The sequence below is a fragment of the Lycium ferocissimum genome, chromosome 3 (genome assembly GCF_029784015.1).
Source record: "Lycium ferocissimum isolate CSIRO_LF1 chromosome 3, AGI_CSIRO_Lferr_CH_V1, whole genome shotgun sequence".
In the NCBI taxonomy this organism is placed as follows: Eukaryota; Viridiplantae; Streptophyta; class Magnoliopsida; order Solanales; family Solanaceae; genus Lycium; species Lycium ferocissimum.
This window is the reverse complement of record NC_081344.1, coordinates 15,564,581-15,581,005: the sequence shown is the minus strand read 5'-3', so window position 1 is coordinate 15,581,005 and position 16,425 is coordinate 15,564,581. Positions and strand designations below refer to the sequence as shown.

The window sequence follows — 16,425 nt, the reverse complement described above, 5'->3', positions numbered from 1 at the left end:
TAGCTAGACCAAACAATTGATACCAACTGATATAATGGAATGCATGTAATTTCTCTATTTTAAATCATAGATTTTGAGTTTGAGTCTAAAAAATAGAAAATTTTCTTATATGAAGCGCCCTTCTTCCTTTAATAGATAGACAACACAAATTTAAATTAATCAAGCCAATAGCCACCGAATGTGATAATTCTACAGAAAGAACAAACAAATGTAATAGGATAAAAATCTAAGGACCAGCCACGAGGCAATAGTTTCCTAAACTTTTGTCTTTTGTGAAATCAAGAATTATTTTTATCATGCTTCTCACGACCTTTTCTTATTTTTTGTTTTAGTAGTAATTATGCTACTTTGGACATTATTCCCACTGATTTCTGCCGTGAATTATGCCAATAAAAAACTAAAGAAACAAGAATCAGATGCGACATATATGACCTGACCCAAAAAATCTAAATTTATTAGAGTTTTAACTTAACCCATACATTTATGGTGTCCGGTCACTTGACCCAAAAAATCCAAGTTTATTAGTAAGTGTGCAACAATGCAAGTTAACTTGAAAAGATTAGTAAGTAATCTAATTATAGCATGTTAAGTTAGATTGTTAATATAATTTTTTTAAAACTATAAGTATGTATAACTTAAGTTTTTTATTAGAAGAGGAATCATTTAGAACAAACTGAGCACCGTTCTGCGGGTTACATCTTTTGTGCTAGCATGATTGCTTAAAAGTCTAGGTACACAGGATCCCTCTTTAGAAATATAGTTTGGTGTATGTACAAAATGCGAATTAATTTTTGTCGAATCCCTATCAAGATATGTATGCTCGTTTTGAAGCTCAACAAGAAAAAAAATACTCTCTTTCTCTTTATGTTTAAGTTATAATCTTTTTCCATTAAATGTTTACTCTATTTATGTGCCATCTCCATTAATAACAAAATTCTATTAAGGATAAAATAAAAAAAATAATTAATTGTGCTTTGAACTCGCAAACGATAAATAATTTGAAATAACTCTTTTTAAAAATCACAACAAATAATTTGAGATGGAGAGAGTAAGTATTTACGATTACTGGGATTCAAATAAATTGATATGGAGGGAGTAAGTATTTACTAGTAGATTACTGGGATTGGAATTGCACGTGTAACTTCTTCGTACATCATTTAGGTCCAGGATTTTAATTAATTATACCAAATATCCTTCCCATTTTTGCTTTTCCATCAGTCACTAAAATGGCCGTATCCCTCAAAAGGAAAACTGGTAGACTACTATCTATCTCAAGTTTTATATAGAAGAATCTTTTTTCCAGATCAACTGAAAACCAGAGAATATACTGCATACATACAAGTTAACAGAACTGAACTATTACAAAAACATATTTTTTTTTTCTTTCCAATGAAAAAAGAATTACAAAAACATTGGGACCAGGTTTTCATGTCTCTTTGTGGCTGCTCTTAGCTTTGTGTTTCAAAATCAAGTCCGATACTTGACTCAAGATAACATAACATAATATAGACGTTTTGGATCCATATGCTAGGACTCTAGTGACATTCCTCATTTTTATCACGTGCGTGCTCTATAAACTAATTATGGAAATCATGGCCCAACCTCAAAGATGGAACTAGAATTTGAAACTTTTGAGTTTTTAATTTTAATTTATTTAAGTTACTGAATTTTAAAATAATAATAATCTATACATATTCAATGAATTATTAAGACTATATGGAACATGACTCTAAGCTACCGGTTAGGCCAAACTCGCAAGAGATTCTCTCCCTTTCCCCTGCCCAGCCAAATTTAAAATACGACTGATTTTGAAAACATTGGTTCTTGGTTTTCAAAAGAAAACAGGACTATTGTCTGCTTTCTTTTGGAAATCACTACCCAGCCTAATTTAAAATACAACTGATTTTGAAACCATTGATTCTTGGTTTTCAAAGGAAAGCAGAACTTCCATCTGCTGTCTTTTCTTCCTTTATTCCCCTCTCCCTCTCTACTCAATCCAATAAGAACATTGAGATGGATAAATTGAGCGACTTGAAGCACCTGTTTGTGACAGTATTTCTTGGAAACTTTGCATTGAATGTGATCCCTCCTGCCATAACTGACATCACAGTGGGGGCACTATGCCCTGCTCAAGACGAATGCTCTCTTGCCATTTATCTCTCCGGTTTCCAGCAGGCCGTGTGTACCACTACTTTTCTTTCTTCCTTCACCCCATTTACAAAATCGCTTATCTAATAGATATGCATTATCTGACTAGTTGTGTGCGTCTGCTGATTTCAGATCTTAGGGCTCGGGTCAATGATGATGTTGCCTTTGCTTGGACATCTATCCGATGTATATGGAAGGAAAGCTTTGCTCACAGTCCCGGTGGCTGCCTCTATTTTCCCGTCAGGTAACGATTGTTTGCCGGTCATTCAATTGAAGAAGAACCAGATGGCTATAGAGCGATAATTAACAAAAGTTTTGCAGTAATATTGGCAATTGGGAGGTCAAGAAACTATTTCTATGCGTACTATGTGGTAAAGACCTTCACTGGCATGGTCAGTGACAATGGAATTGAGTGCCTCTCCATTGCTTATGCGGTAATTTGATTATTAACTATTCAGCCTAATTCAAATTCTAATTTATACTTAATACAATACGCTCCTTTTTCTGATGAATAGTTTTCTAGGCAGCTAACATATCAGAAGAAAAACGTGTTTCTGCAATTGGAGCTGTTGCCGGCATAGGCTCAGCTGCATCTCTCTTTGGTACCATGGCTGCTCGTTTCCTCTCCACTGCTCACATCTTTCTGGTCCCCTTTTCCATCTTAATTTTTTTTTCCTCAGCAGTTGGTCTTTGCCTTTTTTTATGGTAAAAACACACTTTGAGCTATCACTTTTTACAAGTTTCCCACCCAATATCAGATGTTCCTTTTTCCTACATAAACTATCACAATAAAAAAAGGCCTAATCATCGGAAACACAGACATATTTTAATATATAGATGGTGATAGTTCGAGTACGAAAAGAAAATAATTGATAGTTGGGATATGAAATTCTAAAAAATGTAATAGTTCAGATGTGTCTTTGACCAGTATAAGTTACTATGTTTGTTTTGCTTAGTTCTGTGTTTTTTTCTTTTTCTGTTATGAAGGTAGCAGCCATTTCTTCAGCGGTTGCAGCAATATACATGAGAATGTTTCTAAAGGAGACGAGTGGCTGTGTTAACACTGATCCTCTAGACCAACCCATATTGGTCGATAGTGGTGCAGAATGTTCTCAATCTGGAAGTGACTCAAAAAAGATAGTATCACGGAGCTTTAAGAAAGTCCTACCACTCAAAGATATTTTCTGCTTGCTCAGGAGTAGGTAAGATTTAAGTGTTTGGTAGAATAAATCAAGTATCAACGTCATATTGATTGCTGATTGACAACAATTATTGCTAACTATTGACTGCCACTGCCATTTTCTTATGGGACCAGTATTTAGGTAGGCTCTCCCTATGAAAAAGATGTGTTTGCGTTATCAATAGTATATAATTAATAAAATTACATATTCTTCCATTTTGTTTTGATATTTACATGTACAAAAATGATTGTTTAAAACGATGATAGTGTGATAGATGATGTTAATAATGTTTAGGGGCAAATAAAATCAAACTTGTGATTCTTCCATTTTGTTTTGATATTTACATGTACAAAAATGTTATAAAAGTAGCGTTTGATTGAAAGGTAAAAAAACTTTAACGTCAAACGGGTTATTTGTGTATGTACGTCGTATATATATTCTATGTTAATTATATTATTTCGACCGTCCCAATTTATGTGACACTTCTCGCTTTTCGATAGTCAATTTGATTAAATTTTGAAACTAAATTGGATTAGATCAATTCAATATTTTAATATTAAAATTTATATATTTGAAAACTACATGAAAAGTGCTATAAATTGCAACTTTTCTTATATCAATTTTGGTGAAAAAATACATCTTAAAATATTGGTCAAAGTTCATTCAGTTTGAATTTCGGGAAGCAAAAAGTGCTACATAAATTGGGACAGAGGGAGTAAAATTTGTGTCTAATAATTTACCAACAATTGAAAATCTTGACCCATAATTTACTAAATTAGTTTCCTTGCAGATACCTCGCACATAACACCGTAAAATGAATGAGACGAGAAAGATGAATTCTGATAGCTTGAGTTTTATTTGCATTTTCTGGGTTTTGCTTTGATCATAGTCTGGTAATTCCCCGTAAAAGCAAATACATTAATCAAAAGTTCCAATTATCATCCCTTTTTTTTTTTTTTTTTTTTTTTTTGGTGGCAGCGTGACGCTTTCGCTAGCAACAGTCATTGCTTTCTTGAATGGTCTAGGGGAAGGTGGACAACAAACTCCATTTTTGGTAGACATTCTATAGCACTCCCTGAAGTATCAGTTGAACCTAAAGTTATGATCTCATAGATTCTGAAGTTTTCTTGTTTCACTATATATATTGTAGTACTTCTTAAAAGCTCGACTTCAATACAACAAAGATAACTTTGCTGTTTTGATGCTTATTGGCTACAGTATGGCAGCAATTGGCCAGGTTTGTTTTCAAATTTAAGTTCTCTTTATAGAGTACATAATGCAAGTAGTCTCGAATAAAACCTATGTTGTTCGGATCCTTTAAATTCTTGCCATATCTTTGGCAATCCGACACGATTGAATGTGGGTGTGGGATTCACGTTGGTTTTGATCAATTTATATTGTGTACTTTGAATACATCTATGACCGAGAAATATAGATTGATTGATATGTGCTTAGATTAAGTGGTACATTCTGTCGCATCCGTATTAGGTACCCACACCCGAATCTGAGCAACTTAGCTAATAACACTTTGAGTTGTGGACTCAAATTTCTTTTTCATGTTAATTTTATGTATGGTCACTGAATTTACCTAGTATGACAATAAAGTCATAAAATTATTATATGTCACTTCGAAGTAATTGAACTTTTTCCACTATAATTGAGATAATAAACTTCTCTTTTCATGTTAAAAGCAATTGAACTTTAGTACCCAAACAAAGTCATTTTAATGGGTAGGTTTTGTGATTTGTGGATCAAGTTTAGTACTTAAAACATTATTGTTATAGTGAAGTAAATTCAATATATAAATTATTATGTGACAAAAATTGTTTTTTATTTTATTGTTATAATAGGTAAAATTTAATGATTTTACTGTTAAGATAGATAAAGTTAAATGTTAAAATAAATCATCACCAACTTTATTCTTGATTGTTCTCTTCTCTAGAATGTTCAAGCAAATTCTAGAGAATTCAAATAATAACTCTAGAATGAGAATTCTAGAGTGTCTCTAGAATGAGGATTCTAGAAGTAGTTCTAGAAAAAAGATTGTTAGGAATATTCTAGAGAAAGTTGTAAATATCTTTCACTAGATCTTTCCACCACCACCTATAAATAGAGGTGGTCATTTGAGTTGTAAGCAAGCAAGCAAGAAAGTTACAAGTGATAAGTGAGAAGTGAGAAGTGTGAGAGGTAGTAAGAAATAGTAGAGAGAAACAAAGAGAGTTGCTAAAGTGAGTGCAAGAAAAAAAATTAGTGTAAGAAATTGTAAGACCGAAGCTGGTCCTTACTTTGCAATAATAAAATTCAAGTTGTGCCCGACTATTTACGCCCGACGATTCTCAACATTAAATTGTTTAATGTGACAAATCACAAAATATAGTTTGTAACTTAGCTATTATAAGTGAATAAAATTCACTGACCTTCCATGAAATTAATCCCTTATTTTCTGAATACTACTCCATGTGTTACCCCTTGTTAAATTTTGGTGCAGTTGTTCTTGATGCCTAGGTTGGCTCCCATTATAGGGGAGGAAGCAATTCTGTCCTTAGCCCTCATTGCTGGATTTGTAAATGTATGTCTTGGAACTTCTCTACGTTTCTATCTTGTTCTGTCTTGAAACTTTTCTACGTTTCTATCTTGTTCCCCCTCGCTGTCTTTCTGTGCGCTCAAACACTTGTAATAACTTATTTAATTCTTAATTGTTCTACAGATGCTAATTGATAGCATTGCATGGGCAGTCTGGGTAAGCTTAAGCTTTCAAACATCTGAACACATTATTTGATTTCTTTCTGGTATATTTCAGATTTCAAGATATTAATGTTTTAATTTCCCAACATTTCGTGGTCTCAGGTTCCTTATGTAGCTAATTTGTTGCCTATCATTGCCTTCCTAACAAGACCGGCTGTGAGTACTCTTTGTGACTTCCAGAAAGATGAACTTTTATTAGTTGTGTTGTCATTAGATCTGATAAACTTTTTTCTAAAAATGCAGTTACAAAGCATTGTTTCGAAGCAAGTTGGGCCAAATGAACAGGTGAACAATTTAGATGTTGCTGATCTTCTACCTAAAATTTTATATGGTTCTTTGTTGGATCAGTATTTTCTCAATGAGTGCTATATCTCCGTGTTAATGTAACAGGGAATTGCTCAAGGGTGCATAGGAGGAATAAGCTCATTCGGCAATATTCTTTCTCCATTAATATATACTCCTCTAACAGGTCAGTAGAAGCTTCAAAAATATCATGGTCAAACTTTTATATTTTTATCGACGCTATTTGCAGTTTCATGCCGATTTATAAGGTTATAGTGCATTGTTGATTGTCAGCTTAACCATCACTTCTGAAAAGCTATTTCAAACGAATTGTTAATGAAGCACATAATATTAAACAAACTCAGGATGTGTTCGGTATGGAGGAAAATGTTTTCCTAGAAAATAAGTGAATAAGTGAATTTTTCTGATGTTCGTTTGAGTAATGGAAAATAAGTGAATTTCTTACTTATTTTCTCATGTTCGTTTGGTTGATAGAAACCGTTTTCCGGAAAATACTCATCCAAGCCTCACCAACTCCAACGCAACCCCATACCCCCCACCCACACCCCACTCCCACCCACCTACCTACGCCCTCCCCCCCCCCCCCCTCAAAAAAAATTCTTTTAATTTTTGTTTTGTTTTTTGCACCCCCACCCCCAACCCTCACCAACTCCAACCCAACCCCATATCCCCCACCCACACCCCACTCCCACCCACCCACTCCTACGCCCCCACCCCCCTCCATTTTTATTTTTTTTTATTTTTTGCACCCCCACCCCCAACCATTCCCGGAACCCACACACCACCCCACCCCACCCCCCACCCCCAACATTTTTTTTGAAGTTATTAATTTTTTTTTTCTCGAATTTTCTACATTACCACATCCCCCATCACCCCCCCCCCTCCCCCTTGCATGGAACCCATACCACACCAACCAGCGGCGGATCTAGGATTTAATGGTCCTGGGTGCTCACCTTAAAATCAACAAAAAAATGTATTGCTTTGAGTGGAATTCGAACTTGACTCCTCCATGGCTTAACCTAAAGCCTACAACCTTTTAACCAGAGCACCAAGATCTTTTACTGTATACTGGGTGCTATTTATTATTTTATAACAAAATTTCAATATTTGCTATATGTCGATATCTGCCACGGTTAATGGGTGCTCGAGCACCAAAAAATAGTACATGGGTCCGCCCCTGACACTAACACACCCCCCTCCCCCCAACCCCAACATTTTTTTTGAAGTTTTTTATTGTCTTTTGTGGGTTTCTACACCCCTAGACACCCCCTACCCAAAAAAAAAAAAATCTTTTCACCACCCAACCCCACGCCCCCTCTCCCCAATACCCCATCACCCCCTCCAAAAGTTTTAATTTTTAACCACGCAAACATTCAATTTTTATAATTGTAAACTTTTTTTCAATTTTTTTTTGGAGGGCTGGGGGATGGGGTGCAAAAAACCATAACAAATGGTGCGGGGTGGGGTGCAAAAAAAAAATCAAAACTTTTTTTTTCAAAAAAAATAATGCAAAAAACAAAAATAATGTCAAAACTTTTTTTCCAAAAAAAAAAATAATTTTTGGGCGGGGGGGGGGGGGGGTGGTGGGGTGCGTGGGGGGTTGGGGTGGTTGGGGTTGGGTTGGGTAGTGGTAGGGTGGTTAGGGTGAAAAAAAAAAAAAATGTTTTTTCAAAATTTTTTTCAAAAAAAATAATTTTTGTGGGTCGCATCAACACACACACTCAGTTTTTCAAAATTTTCAGAAACTCCAAAATATTTGAGTTTTTTTAAAGATCTGAGATTTTAAGTTTGGAAATCTTCAACAAAAGTTAACTTTTTTATTTGGGTAATACCAACTCAAAGTAACTGAATTTGCAGGAACTCAAAAGTAGTTTTGCAAACTCTGTCTTCGAATAGTTTCAAACAAACGCCAATTACTTGTGACACCTTTAAATGTTGTGTGCTGCAATCGGCTATGCATGGCTAATAGCACACGGGCTTTGCAGGACTAGCTGTTTATCTGAATGTCAACTTAACTGTATTTTCTTTCCCTGTAGATCTATTTTTATCTAAGAGGGCTCCATTCAATTATCCTGGATTCAACTTGTTCTGCGTGGGCCTTGCTTGGGTAAGCACTATACTAAAGAATTGTGATTGGTAGACATATAAAGAGTTACTCACCCTATTTTTATCATTGCCAAGAAGACCCTAAATACAAATTTTGAAGCCACACGTTATTAGGGTAAACTTATCTGCATTAGGTATTTACACGTAACCATTGAATTTCAACATAGTAAGTAATAAATGAGGTGAAATACACATTACTTAACTAAAGTTGATTGATATATAAAAGAGTACCAAAAAGACAAATGTTATGCTATTATTAGTTAGGTGTAAACACTGGGTGCGGATAAGTCTTTACCCGCGTCATCTCCTGAGAGCGTGCACCAAAAGGACACTTTTGTCCAGGTTTAGGAGTAATTATGACTCATTTCCATATAAGGATACATATACCCTTTTATTTTCTTTCTTCTAGTTGAGTCTCCACATCGGCAGGGGAATGGAATCTCCTCAGATGGTCTTGGGTAATTCTCATCATGAGCTGGTTTTTGAGTTTGAGTTAAGTTCAATGTCCATTTTCTTATCATGGTATCAGAGCCTGACCGATCTCAATTCCGATTTTACCTGATGTTGGACCCCCTATATTATATTGTTCACGTTCCAGTTGGCAGGCCTGGGCGTATGGGAGGGGGAAGGTGGTTGAGGGTGTTGGGTCCCATGTCGGTGAACGGTGATAGGATGAGGGGTGATAGGTGTTTAGTGTCCTTATATAATTTGAGCAATCCCGTATTTCATGAGCTAGATTTTGGAGTTGAATTATCTCCAAGGTCCATTTTCTTATGATTTCCATATATGATGAAGTAATTGGACAGCCTTAATAATGATTTTGCATGTATATCTTGTGCAGTTGATAGCGCTTATCCCTAGTATGATGATACAGTTTGGTCCCCATAATTCAAGACTAAAAATCAGAGACCGAAGCTGCAGCCTGGATGCTTAAATTTAGAGGCTCAAAGTTATTTTTTTGACCGATTAATATGTTTATCTATCCGCTAGGAGGTTTTCAGTCACTTAAATCTTACGAGAAAGAGAAATTGTCTCATCAAATGACTGGGATTAACGTGTAATACGTGCAATTAAAGGCTTATCTCAAAGGAAAGGTCATCACTAGCCTGTAGGAGGTTTGTTGAGGCCAAACGTGTCGTAATCCATTTTCTTTCAATCCAAATTTTGATTAGTCGGGCATGTTTGTCTGATATTCACACAAAATCAAATTGCCCGATTTGTGTGTGATGACTTCGTCAATCAATGATAGCAAATCTGGATTATCTGTAATTAAAAGCCGAGTGGGTAGGTGAACGAACCCTCTGGATAATCATGGCTCCTATAATTTTTTCATGTTTTGGAAATCAATTATTAGCAATTATTTTACTCGTGCAAATCAAGAACAACCCATCACTTTGTTACTGAAACTTATCACTCCTAAATGATTTTGGAAGAAGGTGAATCTGAGTTACAATGAGCTTACAAATGTTAAACTTTTAAAAATTGATACTATGTGAAAAAAAGATAAGGAAAACTAGCACAGACGTACAATATTTACACCCAATTGCTTAGCAAAGAATACTTTTTGCCACTGTTGCCAAAAAACATAGCAACCGCTAGCCAGAATCTCTCTAACAAACTCTTCTTTCTTCTCCTTCGCTCTTTTCCTCCTCCCATTTTTTTTTTTTAATTTAATAAAAGTGAAACTCAAAGAAAAAAATACAAATAAGGGGGCCTAGGCCTGCTCGTTATGTTCTTCTAACTCTCTCAGACATTTCACACATAGCTCCAATCTTCTTCTCTCTATTTCCTTTTCATCTGCATAGGCCTAGAGAGAGATATCAATATGAAGTGAGTGCTCTCTTCTTTTTTTAGGTTTCTTTGATTCATGAACCTCCAACATTCATATCCTCTGATTTAGTGAACTGTTAAAGAGAGTCTTGAAGAACCATTATTAAAGACTCACTTGAAGCTTCAATTCGAAGTTGAAATTTTTAGTAGTTTTCTTTTTGAGTGTGGCATTTCATCGGAGACACCTGGATAAGGTTATATACAAAATTTACGGGAGATGGGAGTTAACATCTGGACTGATTTGGAGGCAAAATTCAGAGCTAAAATTGAGCTGAAAAATGTTAATGGCACACTATATATCACATGTATATCACTTTCATATTAATTGATATACAGCGATATATACATATGTACAAGGGGGTATACACAGATATACTCCTCTTTCCTCCCATCTAAATCCACTTAATATTCCATCATCTCTCCTAATTCAAAAGTTCTTTACACAAACATCATTATAAAACAAAAAAAGAAAGAGGAGGTGAAAAGGACGAGAAGAAGAGGAAGAGGAAGAGGAAGAGGAAGAGGAGGGGGAAGAAGATGAAGAGGAAGAAGAGGCAAGAGAAGCTGAAGAAGAGGAAGAATGAGGAGGAAGAAGAGGTAGAAGAAGCCGAAGAAGAGGAGGAGGTGTGTACGGACGGTGTAAACTTTTTTTTATATAATCGGGTCACTTAATAGATAATTGCAGGTAATTGTATTCAATGATATTGATTGGTTTGGAATTCAAAGTTTGGCTACCTGTACTCCAATAAATTTGGAAAATGGTTACTTAATGATAAAGGTAAAATTATAAAAACATATTATTCTCTCTTGATTTGCTAATATGAACAAGTAATTTTTTTTTATTTTAGTATACTAGACAAGTAAAGGAGAATGAAAAAGTACTTATTTATCTAGTTCTGAAGCAAACTAGTTACAATAATGCTCATTAACAATTGTCACCACCATATATAGAGAGAAGAACCATCCCCTGTCGTGGACAAAAGTCTCTGTTTATTAAAATTGAAAGCGATTATAAGTCGTGGCCAAATCAGATCACAATCAAAATACAGAATTACACATTAAAACTTTATTTGTAGCTAGGCCCTGCATTGCAAGAGAATACAACAAAACAAATGATTATGAAATTACATTGAATCGACTAAGAGTCCGTTGCCAAAAGACCTCTGGTTGCCGCAATCAAGATTGTCACCTGAGCTAACTCCAAGAATTGCGCAATACCTCCTGTAAAAGCCAATTCGATCTTGGACCCTATTGTCATTTCCATGACCGCATTCTAGGCCACCATTGATGATGTTCGTGATGACACCAAATCCAGGGTGGCGATTGGCTGCTCGGTCAGCTCCAGATGGGTTCCATCTTCCGGTGATGACATCGTGGCAAGACGGCTTTGGTGATTGAGGGGTCATCCAGAACCATAGAGCTGATTTGAATGAGATGACTGGGTCCGTGTCCACGAAATCAGGAGTGGCTAGGAGGTCCACTCCGATGGCTCTTCCACATGGCCCATAGTTGTAGTTGCTGTGTTTTATAAAATGTCAGAATACACGTAATTAGACCTTACACAGACATAAAAAATAATTTTCATTCGTGTTTTCTTTTACTTCTTAGCCAAAACTTGGTTATCACATTATGGTTGAGACTCTCGTTCGAACTTTATATATAAAACTTCTAAAATTAATACTCTCTCAGCTTCAATTTATCGAAATTTCTTTCTTTTAAGTCTGTTAAACGAAGACACATTTTTACTCTTTGAAACTCTTAACTTTAAACATCTCATTTTTATCATTAGTTATTTGCACTATGATGACATGAATCTATGCTAAAATTACGGTAACTTACTGTGAGATTTGGATGGGGCCTCGTCCGAAATATTTCCTGCTAGGAGCACAAGGCCATTGGCCACTTGATGTGCGGTAGTCACCTGGGCTACCTTGTTCTCTGAGGAAACAGTAACCCCCGCGTGTGGTCCATCAGGTGCCGTAGGCCATCCTCCTGTTACAGGGTACATGCTCAACTATTATTTACGAAAAACATGGAAATTTAAGAAGCATTTCTACACTCAGAATATCATAGAACGGTCTTTCCCTGTCCTTTTGTATATATTCACGTAAAAATGTAATAAAACTTTGATAAGTATTAGAGCCTGAATCCATTATTTCAAAATTGTAATGCTTCTATCAAAAAAGAGCTAGAAGTTGAGCTCAATGAATTTAAATTGACATACCAGTAGTTTCATGGGAGGTTTGGGCAAAGAAAGCAGCAATTTCCCTTTTACGGGCAGTGAAATCACCAGTGGTGCCGAAGCCAGGAAAAGACCAGGTAGCAGCATTGATGAAGGCACGGTAGCTGTAGAAGCCCTTTCCTTGGCACGCATTATCGTTCCGATGCTTAAGCATCTGATCAAACATGGATTCTGAGATGATGCTGCGGAGGCCACTAGAAGGACCGGGGGAGGGGCCACCAGAACACTGGCTTTGACAATTGTCAGGACCACAATAGGCATTGTTGTTACCACACCAGCCAAATTTGCTGCAACATTGTCCCGAGGCACAGCATGCACCTCCCGCCTGTGAACCACATTGCTCTGCTGAAGCAGTGAGGAAAAGGACAGAAAATAGTAGAGAAGAAAGAATTGTGAATTTACAAAGCTTCATTTTGATGATGTAGTAAAAGGTGATGGGAAACAAGTAGCAAAGTGAAAGATATTTATAGGTAAGGAGAAAGAATTGTGAATTCACAAAGCTTCATTTTGATGATGTAGTAAAAGGTGATGGGAAACAAGTAGCAAAGTGAAAGGTATTATAGGTAAGGAGTGCGATGGAGACATTGCTTAAGTGTCTATTAGTCAGTTGGCGGTGGAGTGACTTGTGACAAAAATCAAATGTTGAATCTCATAGTCCTGTTGTCTTATCCCAGAATATAATTCAGTACATTACGAGGAAACATTATATTAATTGGCGGCTCTTAGCTTTTTTATGTTATTTTTATTATATGTAGTACATTACTATCTTTTTTATTAGGGGAGGTACAGTGCAGGGTACGGGAAATGCATAAGGAATTAGGCAGCTCTTAACATCATTCCAGACTATTGTATTTTACTAGTAGTATTATAGACTGGAGACTCCAGTGGCTGGATCTTTTGCCAAAGTAATGTCGAGTCACTTCAGGTGTTTCTTACGCTTTCTGTTACCACACATGTGAAGGTATATATCAAGTTATCAACTACCATCACTGCATTGTTTAGCTAGATACTCCATTTTTACATAGGATATATGTTAAAGACTTATCGATATACTATTCCGTAAAGTTATCACATTTCCTATTGTCCTGAAAAGTTTGTGGTATGTGAATATGATGATGATGACGAAATTTGGACTTTGATTTTTCAAATTTTCTGTTTCAAATAAATCAAAGGTGTTCTTCGATAGAGAAACGACAAGTTCCTCTTCAGAATCCAACACTTGTTGGACTGACTATAAGCCATGCCAAACACTACAATGTTCAGCGTGGCTAACTGGTCCAAACACTACAATGTTCAGCATTTCCCTTTATTCATTTCTTTTATATATAATGATTTTCCCCTACTCTTGTCCACAGGGATGCACTTTTCCGAAATACTACTATTACGTAGTACCGAACATCTGAGATGACAATAATGAATCACAGATACAGTATGAAAATATTGCATGCTTATTTTCTAAAGGCATAATCCTTCACAATATGAAGGAAAGAGTAAGTTATCAGCTATTGAATTATGGACTAACAATGAGTAAATCGTATATGCCTGTGCTGATATAAGGAATTAATTGGAAGTTAACCCAAATTAACCCAAATAATTCTGAAAAACAAACTGCATGTAGTAGTTGATTAGAGAAACATTCAAAATAGATTCTGATGATGATGGAGAGATAACCTTTTAGGAGAAGTGGAATACATAGCAAGTTTGTGAAGGTATCTGATTAATAGTGGCGATGATTGTAGCCAGTTTGTGCAATAAGAAATCAATTCTATGTAACAGCACCAATTTCGCTAAAGAAATTACAGATGTATTTGCCTGAAATATTATGTGAATATATATCTGCATGTCTACACCATAAGAATTTAATTATTGTTGTTCCAGTCGTGCTTATTGTTTTAGTAATCCCACCAAATTATCTAAAGACAAATATTTCTCAGATTACCTGATACTAAGAAGACTCTCAGACTATACAAGATATAGAAAATGACATCAGAACTTAATAAGGACATTAGCCCTTGCAAAATTTTTACTTAGTAATACTAAATACATTGATGAGAGGTGATCCATCCAAAGAACAAAACAAGTAGTGATGGCATTTAAGAAGAGAACAAAGATCTACAGTTCATTAATTTTTAATCACCACAGTTCAGAAGAGCACGTGATTATCAGTGTTGGTGCAGAATTCATGGATAGCAAGAAATACCCAAAGATCAGATATGTCATGAATACTCAATAATCTGTAGCACAATTAAGTTGGATTTCAGCTTTGATTCCTTATAAATTTCATAAACTAAATGTCCCTTCTCAACACCTCTGCTTAAACAAAGATAGAGGACTCTGAACAGTTTTTACTAATATTTAATGACGAATATAGTCCACGGGAATGGAAGACGACATTTAGATGCATGTCTAATTTGATTTTCACGTTCAATAATGAACTGAAGGACATATGGGGAATGATCCTTACTCTTTCCTTAGATTTATAGTTCTAAGTAGTTAATTAACCCGCGCGTCGCACTGTCTTTTAGTTTTTTATTTTTTAAAATTTGTTTGGCGTATCGAAGAGATAAAACTTTTGTAGTGCTAAAAATATTTTAACAAAGAAATTATCTAAGACTTGCGTAAGCAAAAATAAAAAGTAAAAAGTATAAGGAAAAATACATATATGAAATAAATAAAATAAAAATCAAATCCAAATAGTGAAAGCATTGCATGCCTCTACCTTTGTATAGTTTTGTAAAGTTTTCGAAGAACAATTGTCTCAATTGGGGAGAGAAGTTAAACATTAGTTTAAAGGGAAAAATTATATACGTAAGCTTCCTCATTTTATTTCTTATTTAAATGTTGTTCATAAATAATATTAATCTGGTAATAAGATTATGCAAATACAGAATTATAAGTATCTCTCATTAGTTAATTTCTTTGATAGAAATTTGATAAATTATTAATTCTTAATTATATTTTTTAATAAATGGACAAATAATGGGTAACTTGCGTTATATATTTATAGGTGCTTCAAATTCATACTAAAAAGTCTCTTTAGACGCATATTTTTTTTGTTTCATTTCCTCTTTGTAGAGAGAAAAAGTGATGCTATATAAGAGGCAAATCAAAATACTTTCTATGTATTTAGTTAATTAATTACATGAACATAATATAATTAGAATTTTGACTATGCACGATTAAGCTCTTATGATGAAGGCATTGGTTTCTAGTGAGAAAATTTAACAAAATTCCCAGAAAATCAATTTAATCAGAGAGAGCGTTCAGCGTTGTTTTACGCTTGGTTCCAAGAACCCCTCAAGATGTGAGAAACCTTTTATCAAATTTAAGTTTCAAGTTGGAAAAAAATAGAGATTTGGGTATGCTAACAGTTTGATAATATGAATTACAAAAAGAAGATACAAACGATCAGTGAAGAAAGGAAAAAACAGTGTATAACCTCGTTAATTGTGTTGCTGAAACCTTTACAGAGCGAATAAAAATAAATATAAATGCTGGTCTAAGTTGCTAGTACAGTGAAACCTCTCTATAACAGCATCGTTGGATCCGAATTTTTTTGGCTGTTATACACATATAACAGCATTGATATTTAAATAATATTTCGCCGTTATAGGCAAAAAAGATACATAAAATCTAATTTTTCATTTTTAATTGTCAAATTCTAAGTTTAATCACACTTTGTATAGCGAGGAAAATATTTAAATGATAAAAATTATATATTCATATAATATTCTTTGTCATAAATAGTGTACTAGAAGATCAAATATTTGGTCAAAATGTCTACACTTATTATTGGTAATCATAGATATTCTAGTTTTATAAAGATGGTTAATTATTATTGTTGACACCTAATTTCCACCGCATGAGACG

At 34.9% G+C, this 16,425-nt stretch overlaps 1 protein-coding gene and 1 pseudogene across 2 annotated transcripts; one reads left to right on the top strand and one right to left on the bottom strand.

The window, feature by feature from the left end:
* Positions 1–1,724: 1,724 nt before the first annotated feature.
* LOC132049858 (uncharacterized) lies at positions 1,725–9,758 on the top strand. Of its 2 annotated transcripts, XM_059440819.1 has the most exons (14): positions 1,725–2,178; positions 2,281–2,392; positions 2,470–2,582; positions 2,672–2,794; positions 3,136–3,350; positions 4,308–4,383; positions 4,480–4,566; positions 5,818–5,898; positions 6,037–6,069; positions 6,177–6,230; positions 6,318–6,359; positions 6,465–6,543; positions 8,414–8,484; positions 9,325–9,758. In XM_059440819.1, exons 1-14 carry the CDS (start codon positions 2,014–2,016, stop codon positions 9,415–9,417), a joined length of 1,344 nt encoding a protein of 447 aa, XP_059296802.1. In that variant the 5' UTR covers positions 1,725–2,013; the 3' UTR covers positions 9,418–9,758. The 2 variants fall into 2 exon arrangements, with proteins under 2 accessions (XP_059296802.1, XP_059296803.1); XM_059440820.1 differs by lacking the exon at positions 2,672–2,794.
* A 1,227-nt stretch (positions 9,759–10,985) lies between these two features.
* LOC132049859 (endochitinase B-like) lies at positions 10,986–12,995 on the bottom strand (annotated as a pseudogene).
* Between the last annotated feature and the right edge of the window lie 3,430 nt (positions 12,996–16,425).